Below are 22340 nucleotides of genomic sequence, written 5' to 3'. Positions count from 1 at the left end.
CAATTTTCTCTGCCACCCATCAAAGTTTTTGGAAATTTTTTTCCAAAATTAATTAAATGTGTTACGAAAAATAAAATCTGAAATTGTGTCAGAGGAAATTTGTTAATTACTTAAGGGATAGCTAGGAGAAAATATAATATTTTTTTAAATAATTAACGGTCTACAAATTACACTTTTAAAGAATGATTCTATTACAAAAAATGCTATTAAAACAGTATTACGACTTTTTCCAATTTTTTAAATATTCAGAAATTTATTAGAATACAGAATCTGATTTAAATTAAAGGTTACTATTGTTTTAAATAAACTCATAAAATCATCCACTTTAAAAGGAACTTTTTTTAATTGTAGATAAATATAAATTGGACTCTTTTCTATCTAATTTCTAAAACATCTGTATAATTATATAAAAGATACAATCTTTTGTAATTATTTTTTATATGATTTTAACCAATTTTAGCGTTTATTAAATTTAAAAAAAAACAATCACTATTTGATAAAATACTTACCATTTATAATTAGAAAAGTAACTGCATAATTTCTCAACTAAAATATAATGGTGTGAGGAGTGGATTCATCTGAAAATTTAAAAACTTGCCACCACCCTTCTCAGGTGAAAAAGGAATTTAGAGAGTGCTGAACACCAATTTTTTTTTTCTGATATAAAATGGAACACCATGGTGGTATTATTAGACTTGAAGAAAAATCTTTATTTGGGCTTTACAATTTGGTAAAGAAACTCATGGTGTTAAACAATACCACTTTTTTTATGGTAAAACTTCTGATACCATGCATTTCAAGCAAACTGATAACAGTTTATGTTCTCACCATCAATCATATTTTTTAACCACTTTCTTCATGGTTTCAATTTAGGTTTTTCACGTTGACAAAATTCTAAAGGGTTTCAATTCTAGTTGGAATTGACTCATTTTTCTCTACAAGAAATACGAGAAAGATGGCATGTGCATTGTGAATAGCTTGAGTTCCCATGTGTTTTCTGTTCAAAGAATTTGAGCTTCAGAAGGTAATGCATTTTCTGCATTTTATTCCATGGCAAATAAATAAGATAGAAAGTTAAAAATACATTTTGTCAAATTTTCACACATATATATGCAGATGAAAGGATTTTAGCAATCCCTTGGAGTTCAGAAATTAAGCCTTAAGAGTAGCTTTTTTTAGGTCATAATTCATAAGAAAGTTTTCCAAATCCTTTTTCAATATTCAGTTTTTTCAGGTGAAGTCAATCCAAAAACTGCTATATACGTATTAATTACCACCTCTGCAATTACCACCATACATGCATGCATGCAAATTTGCAATGTAATACACATGAAGCACATACGTTGATAAACCACCAAGGGTTTCAGTTCAATTGTATCTATGCACAAAATGCATTAAGCTATATCAGTCTCTAGTCATCAACTTCGCAAATATTTGTTAACAAGAATATGGTTGTTGCTTAGCTTTGCAGATTAACAATGGCTATCTCCAAAGGCACCACCCTTGGCCTAGCATATATTATTGTGATTATAGCATTAATTCTCCCCCAAACTGCTGCACAAGTAGTCTCCATCGAAGAATCTGTTGTAGGTAATGTAAAAGGCTTTTGTGAAAAAAGTCTCTTCAATATTAATATTTTGCCATTCCAAATTTCCTGCAACTGTCAAAATTGTGATGTTATAATACCTTGAACAGTGCATTCAAGAATGACTACATATGATCAGGCTTGAAAAAGCAATTACTGTCTTGCATAATGAAATGGGTAGCATAAGTTGCTAGTTTAAGAAATATCTGGTGTGCTCTTCTCAGATAAGGTTTAAGATTTGAGTTTTTGTGAATGAAAAGTATGTGATTAACAGAAAAATATTTTATTAAAGTTGATCAAACACTATATTGAAAAATTAATCATCATCAGTAATATGATTATAAGAAAATGGAGTCTCACATTTTTTGACTACTCAGGTCTCACCAAATGCTACCTACTAACTGTAAAAAATTTAAAACTTCAAACACTGTTTGGTAAAATTGATACAAAATTGTAGTGCGTTCTAAAAGAAAAAAGCTATCACAAGATATCTAATTTGATTCTGCATATAACTTGTATACCCTACCTTTGTATCTTAGTTTTTTAATGTCCTGACAGGAGCATATTATTTGAAACAGAGGACAAGACTATTAGAGTAGATCCATTAGATCATTTTAAAAAATACAGAGGAGGATTTGACATCACCGATATCCATTATTGGACTGTAAGTTTTTCTACCGTTTATTTTTTGTCAGAGTCTAATTAATCCTAACATCCATGGTATTCTTTTAACTTGTCTTTAATATTTGTAGTCAGTTGTCTTCACAGGAAAATATGGATACGCAATTGGGGTGCTTTGGCTTTTGTGTGGAATGATTTGTGGCTTATTTTGGATAATAATCACTTTGTGTTGTCAAGATGGAGGAAGAAGGCTCAGGAAAATTCTTCTATGTAATTGTAACAGTTGTCCTTTTTCGCCAATTCCTCTGGTTATATCCTTCATCATATTAATCATGTAAGCTTCTAAAGCTTTCTGCATACAAACACCATATGGTATATACTGATTATTGGTTCTCTATACAGTTGCAACGTGTGCATGGTTGATCTACTTGACAAAATAGAAAGGCACAACTGTGTAATATTAAGTAAACAGGTTTTGAAACACCCAACAAAGAGATTTCAATTTATATACACACTTATTGTAACATAGATTTATGTAGGTATCTGATAAGATTTCAATATATTGCCTTGTTAGTGTAGTTTTAAAAGACTAAAAATACGAAGAAAATAATTTGCTGAAGCATGCAAGAGCACTATCTTTGAGAACTTATCTGCAATATGTGGTGCAAGTCTTAATAGACATAACAGGATCCTCTTGAGTAGCATACTGAAATAATAAAACAGCAGGGAATCGAAGTGTGAGTTTAAGTTTCACATTGGATAAAAATGAGAAAGTTGATCATCATGAAAGAAAGAAGACCCATAATCCTATTGTTTTAAGGTTTTTGGTTGAAAGTGTTGTTAATCTCTTATATGAATTGGGCACAAATCACAACATATCAAGAATCACCATTTAAGAAAGAAAACTTATAAAATTATGTTTTAAGATTTTGGGTTGGAAGTGGTATTAATCTCTTATGTTGGTTGAGCTCAGATCACATATCATGGAGGAGAAGAGAGAAAACATTGTGAATTTTAGAAAAGAGAAACATATTGATTTGTAAACACTTCAAACAAGTTAAATGTAAACATGAGACTTTTGCATTTTGGGATATGTTAACTTTCTCTTTATGATGATACAGTAGATAAGGTGATTTTTATTGAATGTGTCAAAATATTTTACACTAACAATATAAATGCAAAGGAAAATGGTCTTTACTATTACACATCAGATAATGGAAAATGGTATTTTATCTAAAATTCCTTTAGTTTTTCTACACAAATTATACATATAATTATCTTTTTATAGGGTTTCTAGTGTGGTAGTTTATGTTGGGAGTGCAAACTTCAATTTTCAAGCAAAAACTTCAGTTAATGTTATAGCCAAGATAGCAGATGATGCAGCAGAAATCGTGCACGATGCATCAATAGTATTAAAAGAAGTCCAAAAACAATTGGAATCAGGTATTACTGCTGACGTTATTACAAAACTTAACGCTACAGCCCAGAGAATGGATAAGGCTGTTGATGAAATTTTAAAGAAAACTTGGAAACATAGGCGCAGCGTTAACAAGACTTTCAAAGTAGTGTAAGAATTTTAGGCCATTTATTTTCATTTTGAAACCATGCAAGTGAATTCTTAATTTCATTAAAAATGATTGGATGCTTTTAACTTCAGGCTTATAATCACCATTCTGATCATAACCTTGAATTTAGTTGCAGTACCAATTTTGTCAGGTATGTCTAACTGGTAAATAATGATATGATGATACATAACATTCAGGTTAAGACTGGTTTCTGAGATAGTAACTCAAAAAGCTTATAAACTAACTAGTTAAATTAGAAATTTTGATAAACTAGGCATGATTTTCTAACATGTTGGAATTTTCTGTTGAACAGTTTTTGGAGTAAAGATGTTTTGGAGGCCATTTTACGTGTAGGTAAACTAAATTATCTTTACTTGGAACTAACATTTTCATCCATGAATTACTGGTTCTTTATTTTCTCCTCTGTTCTTCTCTCAGATTTGTTGTACTGTGCTGGCTGATGACAGTGATATGCTGGCTAATCTTCGGATTATATTTCTTCTTTGAAAAGTATAACCAAGATCTTTCTTTGTTGTGTTTATTTTTTAGTTATATCAATATTTTTCCTGCTATAAAATGTTTAGTAGGGATGAAGGTGGAGTTTAATTACTAAATGACTTATCCTATTCTGCAGTTTTTCTCAAGATATCTGCAGAGTTCTTGAGACCTTCGAAGAAAATCCCTACAATTCCACCCTGAGCTCTGCTCTCCCTTGTGCTAAGTTGCTCTCAGCAAAATCATTTCTGCATAAAATTGCTGCAGGGGTCACCCAAATAGTATATGAGGTAACCTTTGCATAGTCTCAAATATGAATTTCTTCTTCAGAATTGCTTGCAACAAATACTCTCCATCCTTCTAAGACACATTATTATTGGTTAAAATTTATTAAAAACTATAACATAAGAAGAATCTGCCAAGTAAACACTGTGATCTAAGAAGAATTTGTAAGTTTCAACAAACTTCAACCATTTGAAAATTATTTTGAAAAGAGTACACATTTCTCTTTCTTCTTTCCCCATCATTATCACTTACTTTTCTATACAATTCACATTGTGTTGGTTTTTAATCCAAGAGAGTAGAGCTTATAAGTCACATAAAGATTAGACATTAAAATATACTTAGTTTGAGTATATCATTTCAATCTTCCAAAATTAGTGGTCAAGATCTGTCATTGTGTGAATATACTTCCAAAAGAATTGTGTAATCTGTAAAAGACTCTCCAATGACTTGTGTTTTATGAATCAGTGGATTCAGTCAAAACTAGATTACATAATTCTCAATATTGGCCACAGCAAAAGGAGTTTAATTTTCATCTCATATTATAAGCTGAAAATGATTTAATGATATTATTCTTTGGCTAAACTCTAGGTGAATACAGACCCCTCTTTGCTTCCAGATGGTGTTTATCTGTGCAATCCTTTTTCAGCACCACCTGAATATTTGTATCAGCCAGACATGTGCCAACCTGATACTGTTAAAATTGTAGATATCCCTAAGGTATGATACAAATAAGGCAATCACTAACACTAAATCTCTTCCATAAATTTTACAGTCATTCTACTTTTGTTATCTGTGATTACTATCACTACCCTAATGTTGTCTTATAGGTTTTGAGGTATTATACTTGTATTAGTGATAATAGAGAAAATTGTGGGAGCACTGAAGAATCCATGAAGGCTGATGAATATAGTTTACTAGAGACTTATACAGATATAATTCAGAGCATACTGAATCTGTATCCCAGAATGGATCGGTTGATAGAATGCCAGTTGGTGAAAGATGCATTTTCTCAGATCATTCTCAAACACTGCAAGCCTTTGAAGAAATTTTCTCGGATGACATGGATAGGAGAGATGTTTCTTGCAGTGTTCATGGTGTTTTTCCTTGTGACATGGACAATAAGGGCTTGCCAAGACCATAGTAATCATCATCCTCCAGATTCTCCTGTGTAACACTGTCTTGTCATGGCAATACTGAGAATTTTGTAGCAGATTAAGAGATTAATCACAATCAATCAAGAATCTCTTAATCATACTCTAACGCTGTCTTGACATGGCAATACTCAGAATTTGGAGCAGATTAAGAGATTAATCACAATCAGTCAAAATCTCTTAATCATAGTCTATTTAGTCTAGAAAAAATTAGCATATGTTAAGTTTGAAAGAACTGAACAGAGGAATAAAGTATATGAAGTAGGGTAAAATCAACCTTTGTGTCTCTTTTATTTTTTTCTTTTTCTTTTGTAAACATATATGAAGTAGGGTAAAACCCTTTTGAACTTTCTTGGTAGACAATTTTCTTACATAAATTGGTTTATATATATATATATATATATTATATATGCGAAAAAGGGAGTCTTGATGCTTAAATCAAAACTCTTTTAATTATGAGATAAATCATAACCATCAAAATCATATAAAAAGGAATCGATTTGTTGTTAAAGACCATAATTAAAAAAAAGTTATGACGACAAGTGTTATTAAGGTACCGGTTATAAATAATTAATAATGAAATTTCATTTTTATTAAAATTTGTAGTTAAATGTGACATTAAATAAATTATGATATCGATAATTATTAATTCAGTTTTATTTTATTTTAGAATCATAACTATTATATTAATGTAATTAACAATTTATTTAATACAAGCAAAAAATATTATTTTATTTAGGTAACTTCAAAATAAATAAAAAAAAATTAATTTAAATGAGTGACAAAAACAATATTTATAACAATATATAAAAGATTCCTCTTTTTGTGTCAACTTTTTAAAATATTAATTTTATCTTTTAAATATAATAATTTATTAAATTTTTAAAAATTAACCGTTATTTCTATAAACTTTTTATAAAATTATGTATCTATTTTTTTTTTATCAATTTTGATATATTTCACTTTATTTTAATAAATATTAATTTAATAATATTATAACATTATAATATCATACATATTTAAATATTTAAAAAATATATACAGCATTTGTGTTACGCCAGTAAACAAGAATAGAGATCAGAAATTTACTTTTTATACAATTACAAGGAAAAAAATGAAAATTTGAAAAAAAAAATCAAATCATTTATAATATTAACCAATTGTCCCAAATCCCTGAGTAAACCCTAACCCGACCCCCAATTTTCTCATGCATTGATTGATCTTATATTTCTTAATTTCTTAACCTAATTATAGTTTCTACTATTTCGTTATTCTCTGTTCCTATAAACCTTTTTTTCTTCATTCGCTTTGAACAAATAATTCTCAAATGCCTCGTTACAAGGACGAGTCCCCTGCAGTTCGGGTTTACACTGTCTGTGATGAATCCAGGTCCCGTTTTCTACTCTTTCCTCAATTCAATTTTGTTTTTTAGTGAAAAAAAAAATGAATTGTTTGGTTTGGAGGGTGCAGATATTTGATTGTGAGGAACGTTCCAGAATTAGGATGTGGGGATGATTTGCTGCAACTTTTTTCATCCTATGGAGAAGTCGAGGAGTAAATGCACTCATCACTTCCCAGTTTGTGTATTCATTCGTTTATGTATTTTATTGTTTATCTCTATCCATCAATTTATTTGAGTTTTTACCTCTGCAGGTGTAAGCCCATGGATGCAGAAGACTGTGAGAAATACACTGATGTCTATTGGATCAAATTCCGCCTTGTCAGCAATGCTAGGTTTCATTTGTTCTCTATTGGCTGATGAAGTAGTTGTGTTATAAAATATAGGAGGAACAAACTATTATCAAAATTCGAAACCAGTGTTGTTAAACTGCGGTGCGATAGCTATATTGAATTGCAGATGGAATAGAGCTGTTCAACTATTTTTTTGCAATTTGTGGTTGTTAAAACTGTTTATAACTTCATTAAAATTCGAGAGAAGCATACTAAATTGCTGGAGCTCATTTTTTTTATCAGTGGAATCAGTGTGCAATTTTAATAAGGAGAGCTTTGAGAATAAAAAAAAAAGAAAAAGTGTTAGAGGAGTATGATATTAGGTTTTCTTAATGTTATGTTTGAGAAGGTTGAATTGAGGGAGTACCTGCTATCTATAATTTTCAGGTTTGCAAAAAGAAAATTGGATGATTTTGTTTTCTTCGGGAATAAACTGCAGGTTTCATATGCAACCCAATTCGAGAGCCCATCAGACACACAAGATAAGTTAGAGGGAAGAAGAAGGGAGGTTTTAGCGCGATTGAACCGTAAGTTAGAGCAGTTCAGTGGTAGCATACTACACAGTACACATAAATGCTTGTTATATGAATAGTTGTTGTAATCACAATTTTAACTTGTAAATTCTCTCTGACATCAGCTAGAAGATCTAAAGAGACCCCAGCCACAAGCTCTAATGCTACGATTACATCAAATGTCAATAGTGCACAACATTTAGATTCTAATGCTTGGTAATTTATTCTTTCTGTGCTCTTCAATTCGTAGATTCAGCTGAAGCAAGGCAACATTTGTAATTGTTTCTCTTTTCCCACTGTAGGGATGTAGAATTCAAAGCAGGTTCGGGCAGTGGTAATTTTCCAACAAGGATTTCCTCTAATGAGGTTTGTTGCTTCTCGATATATGCACTTTCACATTCAAAGTTTACGCTAGAATTCTTACACTCTCCCCTTTGAATTGAAGGAAATTTTTTGGGTGGGGAATGAATAACTGTCAGCTATTATTCAGAAGTTTTTGAGTTTCTTATCTTTTTTATCTAGACCAATCAGAAGACACCTATATACAGTTGTATTTTTCAAGTGATCAGCATTAGTCATTTCTCTAATGGATGTTATTTTTACAGTTATTAGCTCTTTTGCAATATCATAGGGCCTTGATTGGTGGATCTGATATTATAGTTTCCCAAACTATTATACTTAATAAATTTCCTGTAAGACGTTATGTGCTAAAAATATGGACACTCGCTTTTCGTATATTACCTCATCCTAACATGTTATATTTCCAGGATTATTTTGCTTCACAGTCCATGAATCGAACAGTAAATTTTGTACGGGATAAGCTTGATAAGGTGATTTCTCCTGCTGCATAGTATGTTTAAGAATCATTTATTGTATTGAGGTTTGAAATAGTTTCTCCATCTCATCTAGATTCGATCAAGTGGTGAGCATACACAAGCTGGATCTGCGTCCAAGAAACAACGGGTTGATAACAGGAGGAGAATTTAAGCTGTAAATTAAGATGTTCTTTTTTCCTCACCCACTCTGCTTAAAATCACCGAGCTATTTGATTTTGGGTGTATTAAAGCTCAATTCCCTAGCCTTTAATGAAAATTTTGACGAGTGCAATTTGAGGACCGTCTCCTCCAATTATACTGTGGCTCATATACTCTGTACCAAGATTTTTTTTTTTTTTTTCAATGTAACTAGTAGTACATCTGTTATCTATCCAGGTAACAGTACTAGAAGACTTCAAAATCCCCACTCAGCATGGAATTTGTTTGCTAGGGTATTTGGTAACCAAGCCCCGCCTTCTTATAGGAAACCTTATACTGAAATCACATGTTTAATATTAGAATTATAGCTGCAAATAGGGTTTCCATTTGGATTAGTGCCAGTTATTTAATGCGATAATGATGCACTCACTGATTATCTAGCCACAACCCAACTGATGATGCTCCTATGACATTGGTGGGTGCTGAACCAAACATTTTAGTTGCCTGTGTATGTTTGACCCACCTACTTAAATTCACCGTTCTCTTTAGATTTGTGGCAAGGTATCCTAGCTTCCTAGGCTTGACAAAGAACCCAGAATACATTGCAGGGTCATTTTCTGAACCTGAAGAGTATAGCGAGATTTGTATCCTCTTAGAGTCTTCATTTTAGAATAAAGTATGTTTGTAGCTTTAATTGTTGGGAAAATGACACTCTCATTTTGTAAGATTTAATGGAATCAATTTCTAGGCACGGGAAAGTGCTGTGTACCTGATTCATTGCTGGCAGTTTCATCAGTACAGCAACCCTTGAACCCGTGTCATAAATATGAGACTCTCGTAACTTAGGAGTTAAATGTGGTTCATCTCAGAAAGAGAAGGTGGGGACAAATTCTGCAGCTCATTTTCAGAGTTGAAATTGAAACCATACCATTGCAGTTACTAGGCATGCTAGAAGCTGATGCTAGGGGAGTTGTTCTCTTCTTGATATTGTAATTTTTGTCGTTTCCCTCTTGTCTTGTTATCCTCACTTACCAAATAATAACAATGTAACATTTACCCTTCTGGTTATAGAATTTCCTGATTTGTTATGTTATTATATGAATTAAAGAAAGTTAGCACATATTTCGTTAAATCTTAGATGATATTAATATATTCTTATTTTTAGTCAACTGTCATCATCATCATGTGTGGTAGTTGAGTTCCCTTTTCAATTTTTCTGTGTAACTTCCCTGGTTGAAAAAGTGCCAAGGATATAATTGTTTGCATTTCAAAATCCCCTTTCTTCAATGGATAGAAAAATCTGCATCCATCCATCATGCATATGAATTTGAGTTCTGCAAAGTGTTAACTGGAGTAGGGTGAATTGATGCAGGAAAGGATGTTAAATTAAAAATGTTATATCTATCCATTTTGAGAATTTAAAGACCAGTGTCGGAGTTTTAAACAAAAAAAAATTCTAATTTCTCAGTTCATACAATAGTAGGTAGCAGGTGGATGCACAGACTCATGTTATTATTATTGTATGACATGGAAAACGTGGATTTGAAGATTTACTGCTTTTAGGTTTCAATTGCAAATATTCTTGATATTAAAAATGATTTTAAAGTCAAAACTTATTTCTTTATAGGGTAGTTGTTATACGTGTTGATGTTCCCAAAGAACATATATTACTTGTTTTCCCATCATTATTATATGCTCTTAAATCACGTGAAATTTTGTCTCTTTCTTAAATGTGATGCTTGTATATCTCGATGGAGTAAGAAAACATTTTATATTGATTAAAATATAAAAGAAGAGTTATCAAATGCTAAAATTTAAACCAGATGTCAGCCTTCAAACATAAATTTAATTTGAGCATATTAACATTTAAAAAAAAATATAGTATCATTCAATCATAAATCATCATATATAATAAATTTCGTTGATTTTATATATAGTAATAACAATTAGAAACAATATTTAAAATTACTTCTAACTAATTAAAAGTATACAAATCTTTACAAAACATTCTCCCCTGTTACGAATATTAATTATTTAAGACAGTTACACAATGAATAATCCAGTGACAAATAGGCTGAACAGAAGAATATATATATATATATATATATATATATATATATATATATATATATATATATAATATATATATATATATATATATATATATATATAATACAAAGTTACTTGTACGAAATAAAATTTCATATAGTTTAATCTTAACACATAACTTTTGTGAAAAAATTTGGTGGTTTCACGTGGATCACTCAAAGGTGATGATGATGGCTTTAATTTGAGAGTGCAAAATGATTCATTAAAGCGTGTGCAGTGTAGACCTACCTATGCGTCGGTGTGTACTCTGACCCATCTTTCCTTTTCAACAATACCTAAATAAACCCTAATTTTTATTTTTATTTTTACAATTAAGATTTTAATTATATCTGTGCTTTTTAAATTTTGATGGTTGAATAAATTATTTGGAAACCTAAAGCAAATCATACACAACTTTTCCCCAAATTATTTAATAAGAGGCTAATTTTATTATGATATTGTTGACTAGAAGTTTTGATATATAATAAGAATCCAACACATTCATTCACTTTGTCAATCCACTAAATTAAAAAAAAACAACAAAAAACTATCACACCATCTTATTATCAACAATAAAATAAGATATTTTAAAAAATCTTTAAGATTAATAAAATAAAAATTTAATAAAAGTTGTGATAACAGTACTAAAACTTACGGAAATGATATTTGAACATTTTTTTTAACTTAAATTTGACATGGGTGATGTGGCATGACCTTTTTTTATTTAAACATTAACTTTTTTTTTAATGGAAGAAAACTGCTGCACCTGTGGGAGTTAAAAATTTTTTTTTCTCAAAAATCGAAGGACACAGAGACAGTGAGAGAAAAGGCACAGTGATGAATGTTAGTGTTAGAGAAGCAAAGAAGCAACAGAGAGAGAGAGCGCGAAAGAGAGAGAGAGAGAGAGAGAGAGAGAGAGAGAGAGAGAGAAAGAGAGAGAGAGAGAGAGAAAAGGCGAGAGAAGCAAAGAAGTGGTGCTTGTCGGAGAACACATCGGCCACTAAAGGTCATCCACGACGAGGCTTCCACTAGTTTTGGGTTTCAATGTTGGTCGCGATTTTTTTCATACATAATAAACTTACAATTAGGTTCATAAGTGGGGAGTGCAAAAAAATTAAATAGGAAGTTCTGTTGGATATTTTAGTTTACAGACACAGTTTTTTTAAGCAATGAAAATTTCAAATATTTTTCGATTGTGTTACAGACCCAATCACTTTATGATGTTACAAATATTTTTCCATGAAAACATAATTCGCGGCTGGGTTATGTTGACGGTGAACCTATATGGTAATGCAAAAATTATGGATATTATTAGTAAGTGGTGAGTACAATACTACTTCATGGGAAGTTTTCATGAAAAATAAAATCAAAAAGGGGTCAAAAGTGGGGCTAAAAAATAATTAGGTGGGGAGTTAAGTTGAAATTTTTTATTCATAGACCCAAGACTTCAAACCAATGACAAAGTTATGCGCACCACAAAGTGATCAAAGACACATCCGAATGTTAGATAATTCCTTCCATCAATACATAATTCGCCATTGGATTTTGAATACGCTGAACCTATATAGAAATGCGATAATATTGATATTATTGGTTCGTGGGGAGTCAATAACTCTTTAATGGGGAGTTGTCATGAGTATTTTGGTCTTCGACACCCAATTTTAAAGAAATCAATCTTCATCGCTAATTACATTTCCTAACACAACAACCTTAACGTAGTGTGTCTGTATTTCCATCACCATCACATTCCATGATGGGTATACAATGTTGGCCACAAAATTCTAATAAAAAAACTTTAAATCAGAAATGGATCAAAAGTGGGGACTCAAAAACAATTAGGTGGGGAGTTATCTTGAATTTTTCGGTTCACAGACCCAAGACTTGAAACCAATTACAAAGTTATGCGCACCACAAAGTCACGTTCGAATGCTAGACAATTCCTTCAATCAATACATAATTCGCCACTGGATTATGAATACGGTAAACCTATGTAGAAATGCGATAATATGGATATTATTGGTTCGTGGGGAGTAAAGAACTCTTTAATAGGGAGTTGTCATGAGTATTTTGGACTTAGACACCCAATTTTAAAAAAATCAATCATCATTGCTAGTTACATTTCCTCACACAACAACCTTAACATAGTATGTCTGTATATCCGTCACCATCACATTCCATGATGGGTATACAATGTTGGGCACGAAATTTTGACAAAAAAAAATTAAATCAAAAATGGGTCAAAAGTGGGGACTCAAAAACAATTAGGTGGGGAGTTATCTTGAATTTTTTGGTTCACTGTGCAAACTCTTCCAAACACTATACAATCGATGCTTCTTTGATTCGTTGTGCAAACACTTCCAAACACACCTTTCACTTGAAACCCAAAACTGGTGGAAGCCTCGCCATGGATGACTTTTAATGGTCGATGCGTTCTCCGACAAGCACTCTCTTGCTTTTTTGTTTCTCTAACACTAACACTCATCATTGTGCCTTTTCTCTCTCTGTCTCTGTGTCCTTTGATTTTTGGGAAAAAAAATTAACTCCCGCACGTGCAGCAGTTTTCTTTCATTAAAAAAAAGTTTATGTTTGAATAAAAAAAGGTCATGCCACATCAGCCATGTCAAATTTAAGTTCAAAAAATATGTTCAAATATCATTTCCATAAAACTTATAAGGATAATGTGTACACATTTTTTTAAATATAGATAATGTTATATTAATAGATAATGATAATGTGATATTATTAAATTAATATTAAAAAAATTATATTTATTAAAAATAAAGTTGAATAAATGAAAAAAAAATTATTTGTTGATGAATGAAAAATAAATAAATGTTAAAATAATTTTATAAAAAATATGTAAAAATAAGTATTAAACTTTAAAAATATAAATAAATAATTATAGTATAAAAAATAAAATAAAAATAAGTAATTGAGGACGTAAAAAATAAAATTATCTTTATATAAGTCATATATAAACATAATTCATCACTTACAAATATTTATGTAAATTTTATCTTTATTACTTGTGTTTTTGTGTAACAAAATTTTTATATCACAAAAGTCAAAAATATTGATTTATATAATAAAAAATGTTACTGGTATAAGATTGTATGTCTAACTAATACATTAATTCATGAAATATAAAATGATAACTTGTTAACTACTTTTTTATAAGTAGTGTGTTAACTAGTTAAGTGATGATTAATATAAAAGCTAATTGCTTTAAGGGCAGATAATTTTTTTTTTATAAGGAAAGATTGTTGATGACGCGAAGATCCATGTTGGTGAGAAAAAGTTGAGATTATGTGGAACTTACTTGGATTCTTGTAATTATTTTAAACCAACATTTACCTTTAATTGCTTTTGGATAATCATGTCTTATTCTAATGAGTGTACCATGGAAGCTTAAACTTTATACTTTTTCTTTAATTATCTTTTTATTAGAGTAACTAATAACCGCAACTACCTCTTCACCTAAAAAAGTAATTGTAACTACTTTAACATTATTAATTATTTCAGAAATTGTTTATTATTCAGTGTTTCCTTTCATATATGAGCCATTTTCTTGGATTAGGAATCATTAACAATCAATCACTAACACTAACCTAAATCTAAAGCTGTACCAAATCAAAGGTTGGGTTTTTCCCCAAAACTCTATTAGTATTATTAGAATTAGTGAACATGAATAGTTATATATTTAAAAAAAAACAATTACTTCAATATTATATAATATAAATAATTTAAAAAGTAAATAAAATTGTACTAAAATAATAATTATTATTATTTGTTCTCATCATTATATAAAGTAAAATGTTTTGATTAAGAACACATACACATATAACTTATTTGTAGTAATAGATAACTTATTTGTAGTAATAGATAGACCACATTATGTGAAAAAAAATTTGGAAGAAAACCAGATTATTGTTTAATAAATATTTTTTTTTGTATTTTCCCATTTTTGAACTTCACTTCAAAATTAATACAAAGTAAACTAGTTTGTATCATCTCCTTTATTAGTGTTTTTTTTTCCTGTCAAGATTTTTTCTAGATTTATTATACTACTCCCAAAATACAATTGATGAAACGAGTTTTATTATATAGTTTCAAAATCACATAAAATTATTTTATATAAATTATTTTCGCAATATATTTACTTAAGTGTGTAACAATTAGGTCAACCATGACATGAGATACACTTGCTAGTGTTTGCAATAAAAAATAATATTTTTAAACTGTATTATTAGAAATTGGCTTCTCTCTATTAATTATTTTTATATACTTTTATATTCTATTTATGTAGATATTGATTAGGTTGTTGGGTCGACTCATAATGTTATCACATGTTTTGTTTCATAGTTTTTTTTTTAAATAAATAAATACCCCTATTAAAAATTTGTTTTAATGTATTACCAGAAAAAATATATTTCTATTAAATAATACATAATATATATGTTTTTTCTCTTTGTTAATACAAGACACGTGTGACTTAAACGTGTAAAACAACATGAATTCAATTATTTTTTTCTAAATTTCTAAAATAACATTACTGCTATACTAAATTTACTTTTGAAGGCGTGAACGTATACCATATTGATACTCTTATTCTAAAATAGTTAAACTCATATTAAAAGGACGTTATTCAAAATTGAATATTATTTAAAAAGAAACACAAATTAGTATCAATATCAACTAATATTAATGATTATAAAAAGGTGGAAAGCTACATTTTTTATAACAATTATGTTATTATAATAAGAGATTGTGAAGTTAAATTTTGTTCCATCTTATGATGTTTAGTTTTTTAAAATATTCCTTTATATTTTAACTTTTCTAAATAACCTACACTTTCATACTTTTATTCTTTTTCTGTCCCTCTCTGCTTATCTCTGACAAAAACATAAAAGTATTTAGAAATTGTCACATTATTTATTTACTATAATACAAACTTATACCCCTTTGAACAAAAGTATTTGGGAAAACTAATCGATCCTTAGCATTGTTTAAATTTATTTACCTTTGGAAAATATTTTGCTTATAAGAAAGTGTTGGATTGAAGATTGTTATTTCTGAATTTAAGTGTGTGTTTGATTTTCAGTTTTGCAAATTTAAATTTAAATTTATTTTACATTAAAAGTTATAGATACTCTTTAATAATTTTTTTCTATTTAATTAAATTTTAAAATCCATTCTTTCGAAGGCAAAACATAAAACTTTTTTATTAAATAAGATTTTCAATTTTATTTAACTAAATATAATTTTTCTGACTAGAATCAAAACACATTCCAAATAACTAAAAATAGTAACAATTACATTAGGATTGTATTGAAAAAGTGTTAGTAACATTTTAAACATTTTTCATTTGCAATTATTTGACCAATGCTTTAAAACACTCACAAAAATTTCTCAAAAAAGGTTTTTGATGATGTTTTTCTTACAAAATTAGTTTTATGATGCGATGGGAAAAAAATAATGAAGAACGTGAGTCTTGTTTGTTTTTTTAGGTAGCCGACACCATTACCTTGTTCTTAACACCCGCGTTACCCCGCACATGCACCTTCGTGCATTCACCCATTATAAAATTCGAATCTTTCTTTGAAAAGTTCTCACCTTGCTCATAATTCAAGAGAAAAAACAACACCAACACATAAAAAAGTAGAGTAATTGTAGCTCTGCAGAGATTCTCCCTTTGCCCCTCTCAGAATTTGTTAATGCCCTTTTCGATTCATTTAGCAAAGTACCCTTCTTTCTTCTTCTTCTCTGTGTGAATCAGTAACTCCGCAAAAACTAAAGTGGGTCAAGTTCAGGTTTCTTATTCTTGTATGAATTGATGTGCATGTGTGTTTAGATGTATTTGTCAGACACTGACAGCTCTTTTCATATCAATCATGCAATAAACATGGTGCCAATTATACCCCCCTTACCTATTTTCCTTAAAACCTTTTGAGGCTTTTATCTAAATCTCATCTCATTCTCCAACATGACACAGTGCCAATAAAGGTAGCTTCCACAAAAGAATTGAGTTTTTATGGCTTCTAAATTTTACTTCTTGGTGTAGTGTGTGGTGTGGACAACCAAAACTGTTATTATTATTGTGAAATGTACAAGCCACTAATTCCAAACCATTTTCCAAAGGGGAAATAATTCTCCCATTTCTGAACTTCACATAATTGTCAGTGCCTCTATGATTGTCACAGTCTAGCTTGTGTTTCTAGGAAGGTGGGTGGGTTCTCCTTCTCATGTCCAAGCTGTACCACCCAATGAACTAACCACAATATAAAATCTCTTCATCCTCTGGTTGGGGAATTCTTTTTGATAGCTTATTGGTGTCTTATTTGTTGTTTAGTGTTCTTTTCCAGCATTAAAAATTGCTGCCAAAGCCTATGGTTTTTTCTCTCTTCCCTCTTCAAAATCTGAAATATTTCTCAATGCATTCAATTCTCTCTTTACTTGGATAGTCTATGATTGCGACTTTATTGCAAGATTTCCCTCTCTGCAATTGTAGAATCCCCGGAAGGCATCGCAGCATTTATTGTTTCAGTTCAGATTTGGCATTCGATCAGTTGCAAGTTTGCTCAGAAAACGTCTACAATTCTACATTTACATTGCAAAACGCTTCCTTGTTTTTCTCCCCTGTGTTTAAAGGGTATTAAGAGTGTGAGTGATGCATATTGAAGCTGCCATAACAACAAAAGATGGCAAGTCTTGTTCCTGGGGTGCTTCTCAAACTTATGCAGCACATGAACACAGATGTGAAAGTTGCTGGTGAGCACAGGTCCTCTCTGTTGCAAGTTGTGAGCATTGTTCCAGCTCTTGCCGGGGGTGAGTTGTTCCCAAATCAAGGCTTTTATCTCAAGGTTTCCGATTCCTTGCATGCCACCTATGTCTCTCTCCCTGATGAACATGATGATCTCATCCTCAGTGACAAGATTCAACTGGGGCAGTTTGTTTTTGTGGATCGTTTGGAGGCTGCTTCACCGGTGCCTATTCTTCACGGGGTTAGGCCTATTCCTGGGAGGCACGCCTGTGTTGGAACCCCTGAAGACATTGTTGCAACAACTCACTCTCTTGGGTTCCTTGGTAAAGCTAAGGCTAACAAAAACAGCGCTTGTTCTGGCCCCTTGGACTTAGAGAGATCCAAGTCTCCTAGGAAAGTGTTGGGGAATCACCATGTTGGGGAGAAGGAGAAGAAGGAGAAAGTAAGATTGCACAATGAAGAGCAGTTTGACAAAAAACCAGCTCTTTTGGCTAAGAGTAAATCTCAGACAACAAAAGCAGTGACAGCCAATACTGTTGATGTGAAGAAGGAACCATTGGCAAGATTGAAGTCATTTAATTCAAGGGCCATTCCTTCTTCTCCCACTAGTTGTTATTCTTTGCCTACTTCCTTTGAGAAATTTGCCAACGGGGTGAAGCATCAGGCAAACATCAAGGGAGTGGACAAGCTAACTGCGAAGGTGGGAGTGTTGGAAATAGGAAAGGGTGTCCGTGGAGCTAGTCCAACCGGGAAGAGAATTTCCATGGGAAACCCGATCAGAAATTTGGTTCAGGGAATTGAGCTTGGAGCTAAGGTGCTGCGTAAGAGCTGGGAAGGGAACATGGAAGTCAAGAATAAAGAGACATCAAAATCAAGGGGTGCCAAGTCTGATCCTAAGCCTGAGGTTCGTGGCTCGGTAAGTAATTCGTAATTTCTCTTCTAGAACAGCTCCTAACTTCAAAGTTCAAACCACAAGTGTTGTTTATATCTAATTTCCTTAAAAAAATGTTTCATAGGAGTGGTGTTGTTTTGTTGTAAGATATCTGCATTCAGTTTCAATTTCCTTTCTTTTGAGGCAATCGAACAGTTATGTTCTTACTGTCACTTTGTGGTGTTCCAGACTCCTAGGAGAAGTACTTCAAGTGAAAAGTTTTCCTCTAAAGAAGATAGCAAGCTGACAAAGTCCTCCAAGGAAGAGCACAGGACTCAAACAACTATAAAGAAAGTTGTTGCCAATGGAACTACGGAAGAACAAGAAAAGACTGGCAAACAAAGAGTATCTGTTGGAAAGAAATCTTCAGAATTTTCAAACACTGGATTCCCTGGAAACTTGGTGAAAATTTCTCCTAGTAGTAGAAAAGTGACAGATGCAAGTGTTCAATGGGCTTCACTGCCATCATCTATTGCAAAGCTTGGCAGGGTATGTCCTCTTAAAAGACAGATTTTTTCACCAGTTGTAGCTTTTTACTCTTTGCTGCCAAGCATATGCTGCTGAATGATGAATATAACTATATGCAATCTTCACCGGTGATTTTCTCTGACATTTTTTTAAATTTAGCCTTAGCACGGCTATTAGGTTTACTCCTAATGACCTGAAGTAATTGGTTTTATAAAGCTATTGTTATGGCATCATAAATGCGTATATAATAAGTATGCAAAATGTATTATGTCAACTGTCAGATCATACTATTAGTTTATTCTTTTGTTTGAGTCTTCCATAGCAAAATGTTTTCTGCCCATGCTCTCATACCATGTCCTTTCCCACTGGATGCATTATTTGTTAGATTATTTTTCTTCTTGGTCCTTCTGTTTGGACAAGAAGTTTTGTGACTGTATGGTTTCTGTCAAGGAGCAAGCTGTTACGATAGCCAACATTAATTGTAAATTTTTTATTTATTGTGTTTTAATTAGTTGAGATTTTGTTTTAATATTAGGAAGATTGTAATAAGAATAAAATCCCGTAGTTATAGGGATTTATTCTTTCTAAGTATATGGTCCGTTACATATGTATATGTTTAAATAGGTCAGTTGACCTAATAATCATAAAATAAGGAAAAAACAATTATTCCTTTCTGTTTTCAAGAGTTTCATCGGAATTTATATGTCTGCACAGGAAGTGATGAAGCACAGAGATGCAGCACAGATGGCAGCAATTGAGGCTATTCAAGAGGCTGCTGCTGCTGAGAGTTTGCTGCAATGTCTAAGGTATGAATATACTCACATATCAATTCTTCCGAACTTTAGTGATTCTCAATACAGTTGAGATTTTGGGCTTTCATGTAAGGAAATTGAAATTTAGACTTCAAACCAAGATATATTATTACTGGTATATGGTTTATGTTTGTTTTGATAAAATTGCTGCTCATTAAATCATAGCAATACGCAAAAAACTAAGTGATTTATACTGATATACCCATGAACTCATGTTGATACTTTCTGACCACAACTATGTGCATTGTCGAATGCCTATACAGAAATGTCATTTATCAAAATGACTATGGAATCTGAAGAATTTGGGATGGCAAATTGAATCCTAAACATTAGTAATAGCGAGGCTACATATGGATTTGCTTTGTATTTTGTTATATGGAGTTACATTATATTGAGTCATATAAATATAGTACTTGTCTTTTTATGCTAATCATTTCTTGCGTGCTTCTTAATACAGATTTGAATGTTTATTTCTAAATCCGTACAATAGACTAATCTAAGATAGAAGAAGTGTGGGTTTGGCTAGGGTTAATGTTGCGTCATGTGAGGCCTATTGTGTGTTCTGATACGTATGACCTTTGGCATTTGCAATCATGGTGTATAGTTTTGTTGGATATATTTGAATGAAAGTGAAGAACAATGCGTATAAATGCAGTGAATGTTCAACTGTAAATTAAAGCTGATCTATATTTTGTCAACTTAAAAGGATGACTTCAATTTTCTTTCATGTTCATTTGATGTAAACATTTCACATGCCTGCTAGAATTATTGTAATACAATCCTTTCAGGTAAAATCTAGTTAATGAGTTTTACACTCAAAGTGGGGTTTAATTTAACCATAGATGTTTACCATCCATCTTCAAACACAGCCATTTTTCTATCTCACCCTTCTGCAATGCAGCATACCATATTTTTCTGACATTAATGCTATGTTTATGGCAGTGTATATGCAGAGCTAAGTAATTCTGCAAAGGAACAAAACCAGCAGCGTACAATAGAGCAGTTCTTAACTCTTCACGCTAGCCTAAATAGTGCAAGAATGATTGCTAACTCTCTATCCAAATCCACCCCAGATGATTCTTCTGCAGAAAATGAAAGAATCATATCAGAAGAAGAACAAAAACTCAAATCAGACAGACAAAAGCTTGCGAATTATTGGGTCCAGGCTGCTTTATCCACCAATCTATCACCATTTTCTGTTTACAACCGAGAACCTCTATCATCCAGGCTTCAAGCTTCAACCAATTCTCAAAACCAAAAGAATATCATGGGAAGCAAACCAATGCTGATCATAGAAACTTCAAGTGAAGATGCTTCATCAAAATCTCATGGAAAAAACCGCGCGCCTAGTTCCAAACACGCCCTGCAAGGAACTCCTCGCAAAGCAGGTGATGCATTGTCAAATGGACAGAAACAACTAGTCCAATCACCACGGGATTGGGTTAAAGGAGATGGCTTTGATGAAGTGGTTGATTTAATTGACATGCTGCAAGTGAAGTCAAGAGATTGGTTTCTGGTGTTTGTTGAGAGATTCTTGGACTCTGATGGGGACACTGCTAGCTTGTCAAATAATGGCCAAATAGCAGGAATGCTCACTCAGCTAAAGAGTGTGAATGATTGGCTTGATGAGATAGGATCAAGCAAGAATGAAGGAGAATCATGGCAGATACCAGCAGAGACAATTGACAGGTTGAGGAAGAAGATATATGAATATCTTCTTACACATGTTGAATCTGCAGCAGCTGCACTCACTGGTGGATCACAATCATCATCCCCTGGAATCCAAACATCAGAGATGAAAGCCAAAAAGTGATGAATAGGTACATAGCTTAGCTTAAGGATGCATTGTTTATGATATTTAGTCACCAGAACTTATTCAACAAAATTTCTCTCCTTTCACTCATTTTTTTGTACATAGATCCTGCATGTGATCTGGGATGTAATTGTTTATGTGGGGAAGTAGCCATTGTGTTTTGTGAGGATTTTCTTTTTCTTTTACTAAGTTAATGCTCATATGAAAGTACAGAAATTGAAACAGTGGATAAGCAGAAGTTATCTTTGCATGGTTATGGTGATTCCCTTCAAATAACTGCTATGTACCAAAATGAAAAGTAGAAGAAGAAAACATATAACTTCCGATATTCTAAATTTAACTAAAGTATAATATCATTTGAGGATCACAATGGACATTGTTTCTATATCCAAACTCATCTCGATTTATAAAATAAAATTCTTCGTTGACTGTATGAAAAATATGTATGAATATGAGTACTATTCAATTTTTTAAATTGAAAACGAAAAATTGAAAAATTTATACTAACTTTTCTTTTTTTCTAAGACACGTATTTAATATTAATTTTCC

At 31.6% G+C, this 22340-nt stretch overlaps 3 protein-coding genes across 6 annotated transcripts; all 3 read left to right on the top strand.

The window, feature by feature from the left end:
* The first annotated feature begins 846 nt into the window (after window positions 1–846).
* LOC146881922 (uncharacterized) lies at window positions 847–6051 on the top strand. 3 transcript variants are annotated; one of them, XM_085668415.1, is made up of 11 exons: window positions 847–1024; window positions 1472–1590; window positions 2164–2249; window positions 2338–2540; window positions 3495–3773; window positions 3864–3922; window positions 4085–4121; window positions 4210–4281; window positions 4406–4556; window positions 5140–5268; window positions 5379–6051. In XM_085668415.1, the coding sequence occupies exons 2-11, from the start codon at window positions 1479–1481 to the stop codon at window positions 5721–5723; spliced, it is 1473 nt and encodes a 490-aa protein (XP_085524541.1). In that variant the 5' UTR covers window positions 847–1024; window positions 1472–1478; the 3' UTR covers window positions 5724–6051. The 3 variants fall into 3 exon arrangements, with proteins under 3 accessions (XP_085524541.1, XP_085524539.1, XP_085524540.1); XM_085668413.1 differs by having other exon boundaries at window positions 2144–2249; XM_085668414.1 differs by having other exon boundaries at window positions 1464–1590.
* Window positions 6052–6818: 767 nt separating this feature from the next.
* Window positions 6819–10012, top strand: LOC114168655 (RNA-binding (RRM/RBD/RNP motifs) family protein). 2 transcript variants are annotated; one of them, XM_028053550.2, is made up of 8 exons: window positions 6819–7091; window positions 7173–7256; window positions 7356–7436; window positions 7821–7960; window positions 8071–8161; window positions 8248–8311; window positions 8713–8775; window positions 8855–10012. In XM_028053550.2, exons 1-8 carry the CDS (start codon window positions 7030–7032, stop codon window positions 8930–8932), a joined length of 663 nt encoding a protein of 220 aa, XP_027909351.2. In that variant the 5' UTR covers window positions 6819–7029; the 3' UTR covers window positions 8933–10012. The 2 variants fall into 2 exon arrangements, with proteins under 2 accessions (XP_027909351.2, XP_027909352.2); XM_028053551.2 differs by having other exon boundaries at window positions 6842–7091; window positions 7199–7256.
* A 6598-nt stretch (window positions 10013–16610) lies between these two features.
* LOC114169272 (protein CORTICAL MICROTUBULE DISORDERING 2-like) lies at window positions 16611–22047 on the top strand. Its single transcript, XM_028054343.2, has 5 exons — window positions 16611–16802; window positions 17516–18683; window positions 18888–19187; window positions 19881–19972; window positions 20921–22047. The coding sequence occupies exons 2-5, from the start codon at window positions 17706–17708 to the stop codon at window positions 21789–21791; spliced, it is 2241 nt and encodes a 746-aa protein (XP_027910144.2). The 5' UTR covers window positions 16611–16802; window positions 17516–17705; the 3' UTR covers window positions 21792–22047.
* The last annotated feature ends 293 nt before the right edge of the window (window positions 22048–22340 follow it).

Source organism: Vigna unguiculata, chromosome 11 (assembly GCF_037176805.1).
Source record: "Vigna unguiculata cultivar grain cowpea cultivar isolate G323 ecotype 2 chromosome 11, ASM3717680v1, whole genome shotgun sequence".
Lineage (NCBI taxonomy): Eukaryota > Viridiplantae > Streptophyta > Magnoliopsida > Fabales > Fabaceae > Vigna > Vigna unguiculata.
This window is presented reverse-complemented; position numbering and strand designations above follow the sequence as displayed.

Coding starts and splice junctions, on each gene's coding strand:
- LOC146881922 (XM_085668413.1), top strand. CDS start 989: ATGTGTTTTCTGTTCAAAGAATTTGAGCTTCAGAAG. Junction 3,774..3,863: donor AACAAGACTTTCAAAGTAGT/GTAAGAATTTTA, acceptor TTTTAACTTCAG/GCTTATAATCACCATTCTGA. Junction 4,282..4,405: donor TTATATTTCTTCTTTGAAAA/GTATAACCAAGA, acceptor CCTATTCTGCAG/TTTTTCTCAAGATATCTGCA.
- LOC114168655 (XM_028053550.2), top strand. CDS start 7,030: ATGCCTCGTTACAAGGACGAGTCCCCTGCAGTTCGGGTTTACACTGTC. Junction 8,312..8,712: donor CAAGGATTTCCTCTAATGAG/GTTTGTTGCTTC, acceptor TTATATTTCCAG/GATTATTTTGCTTCACAGTC. Junction 8,776..8,854: donor TACGGGATAAGCTTGATAAG/GTGATTTCTCCT, acceptor CATCTCATCTAG/ATTCGATCAAGTGGTGAGCA.
- LOC114169272 (XM_028054343.2), top strand. CDS start 17,706: ATGGCAAGTCTTGTTCCTGGGGTGCTTCTCAAACTTATGCAGCACATG. Junction 19,188..19,880: donor CTATTGCAAAGCTTGGCAGG/GTATGTCCTCTT, acceptor ATGTCTGCACAG/GAAGTGATGAAGCACAGAGA. Junction 19,973..20,920: donor AGTTTGCTGCAATGTCTAAG/GTATGAATATAC, acceptor TGTTTATGGCAG/TGTATATGCAGAGCTAAGTA.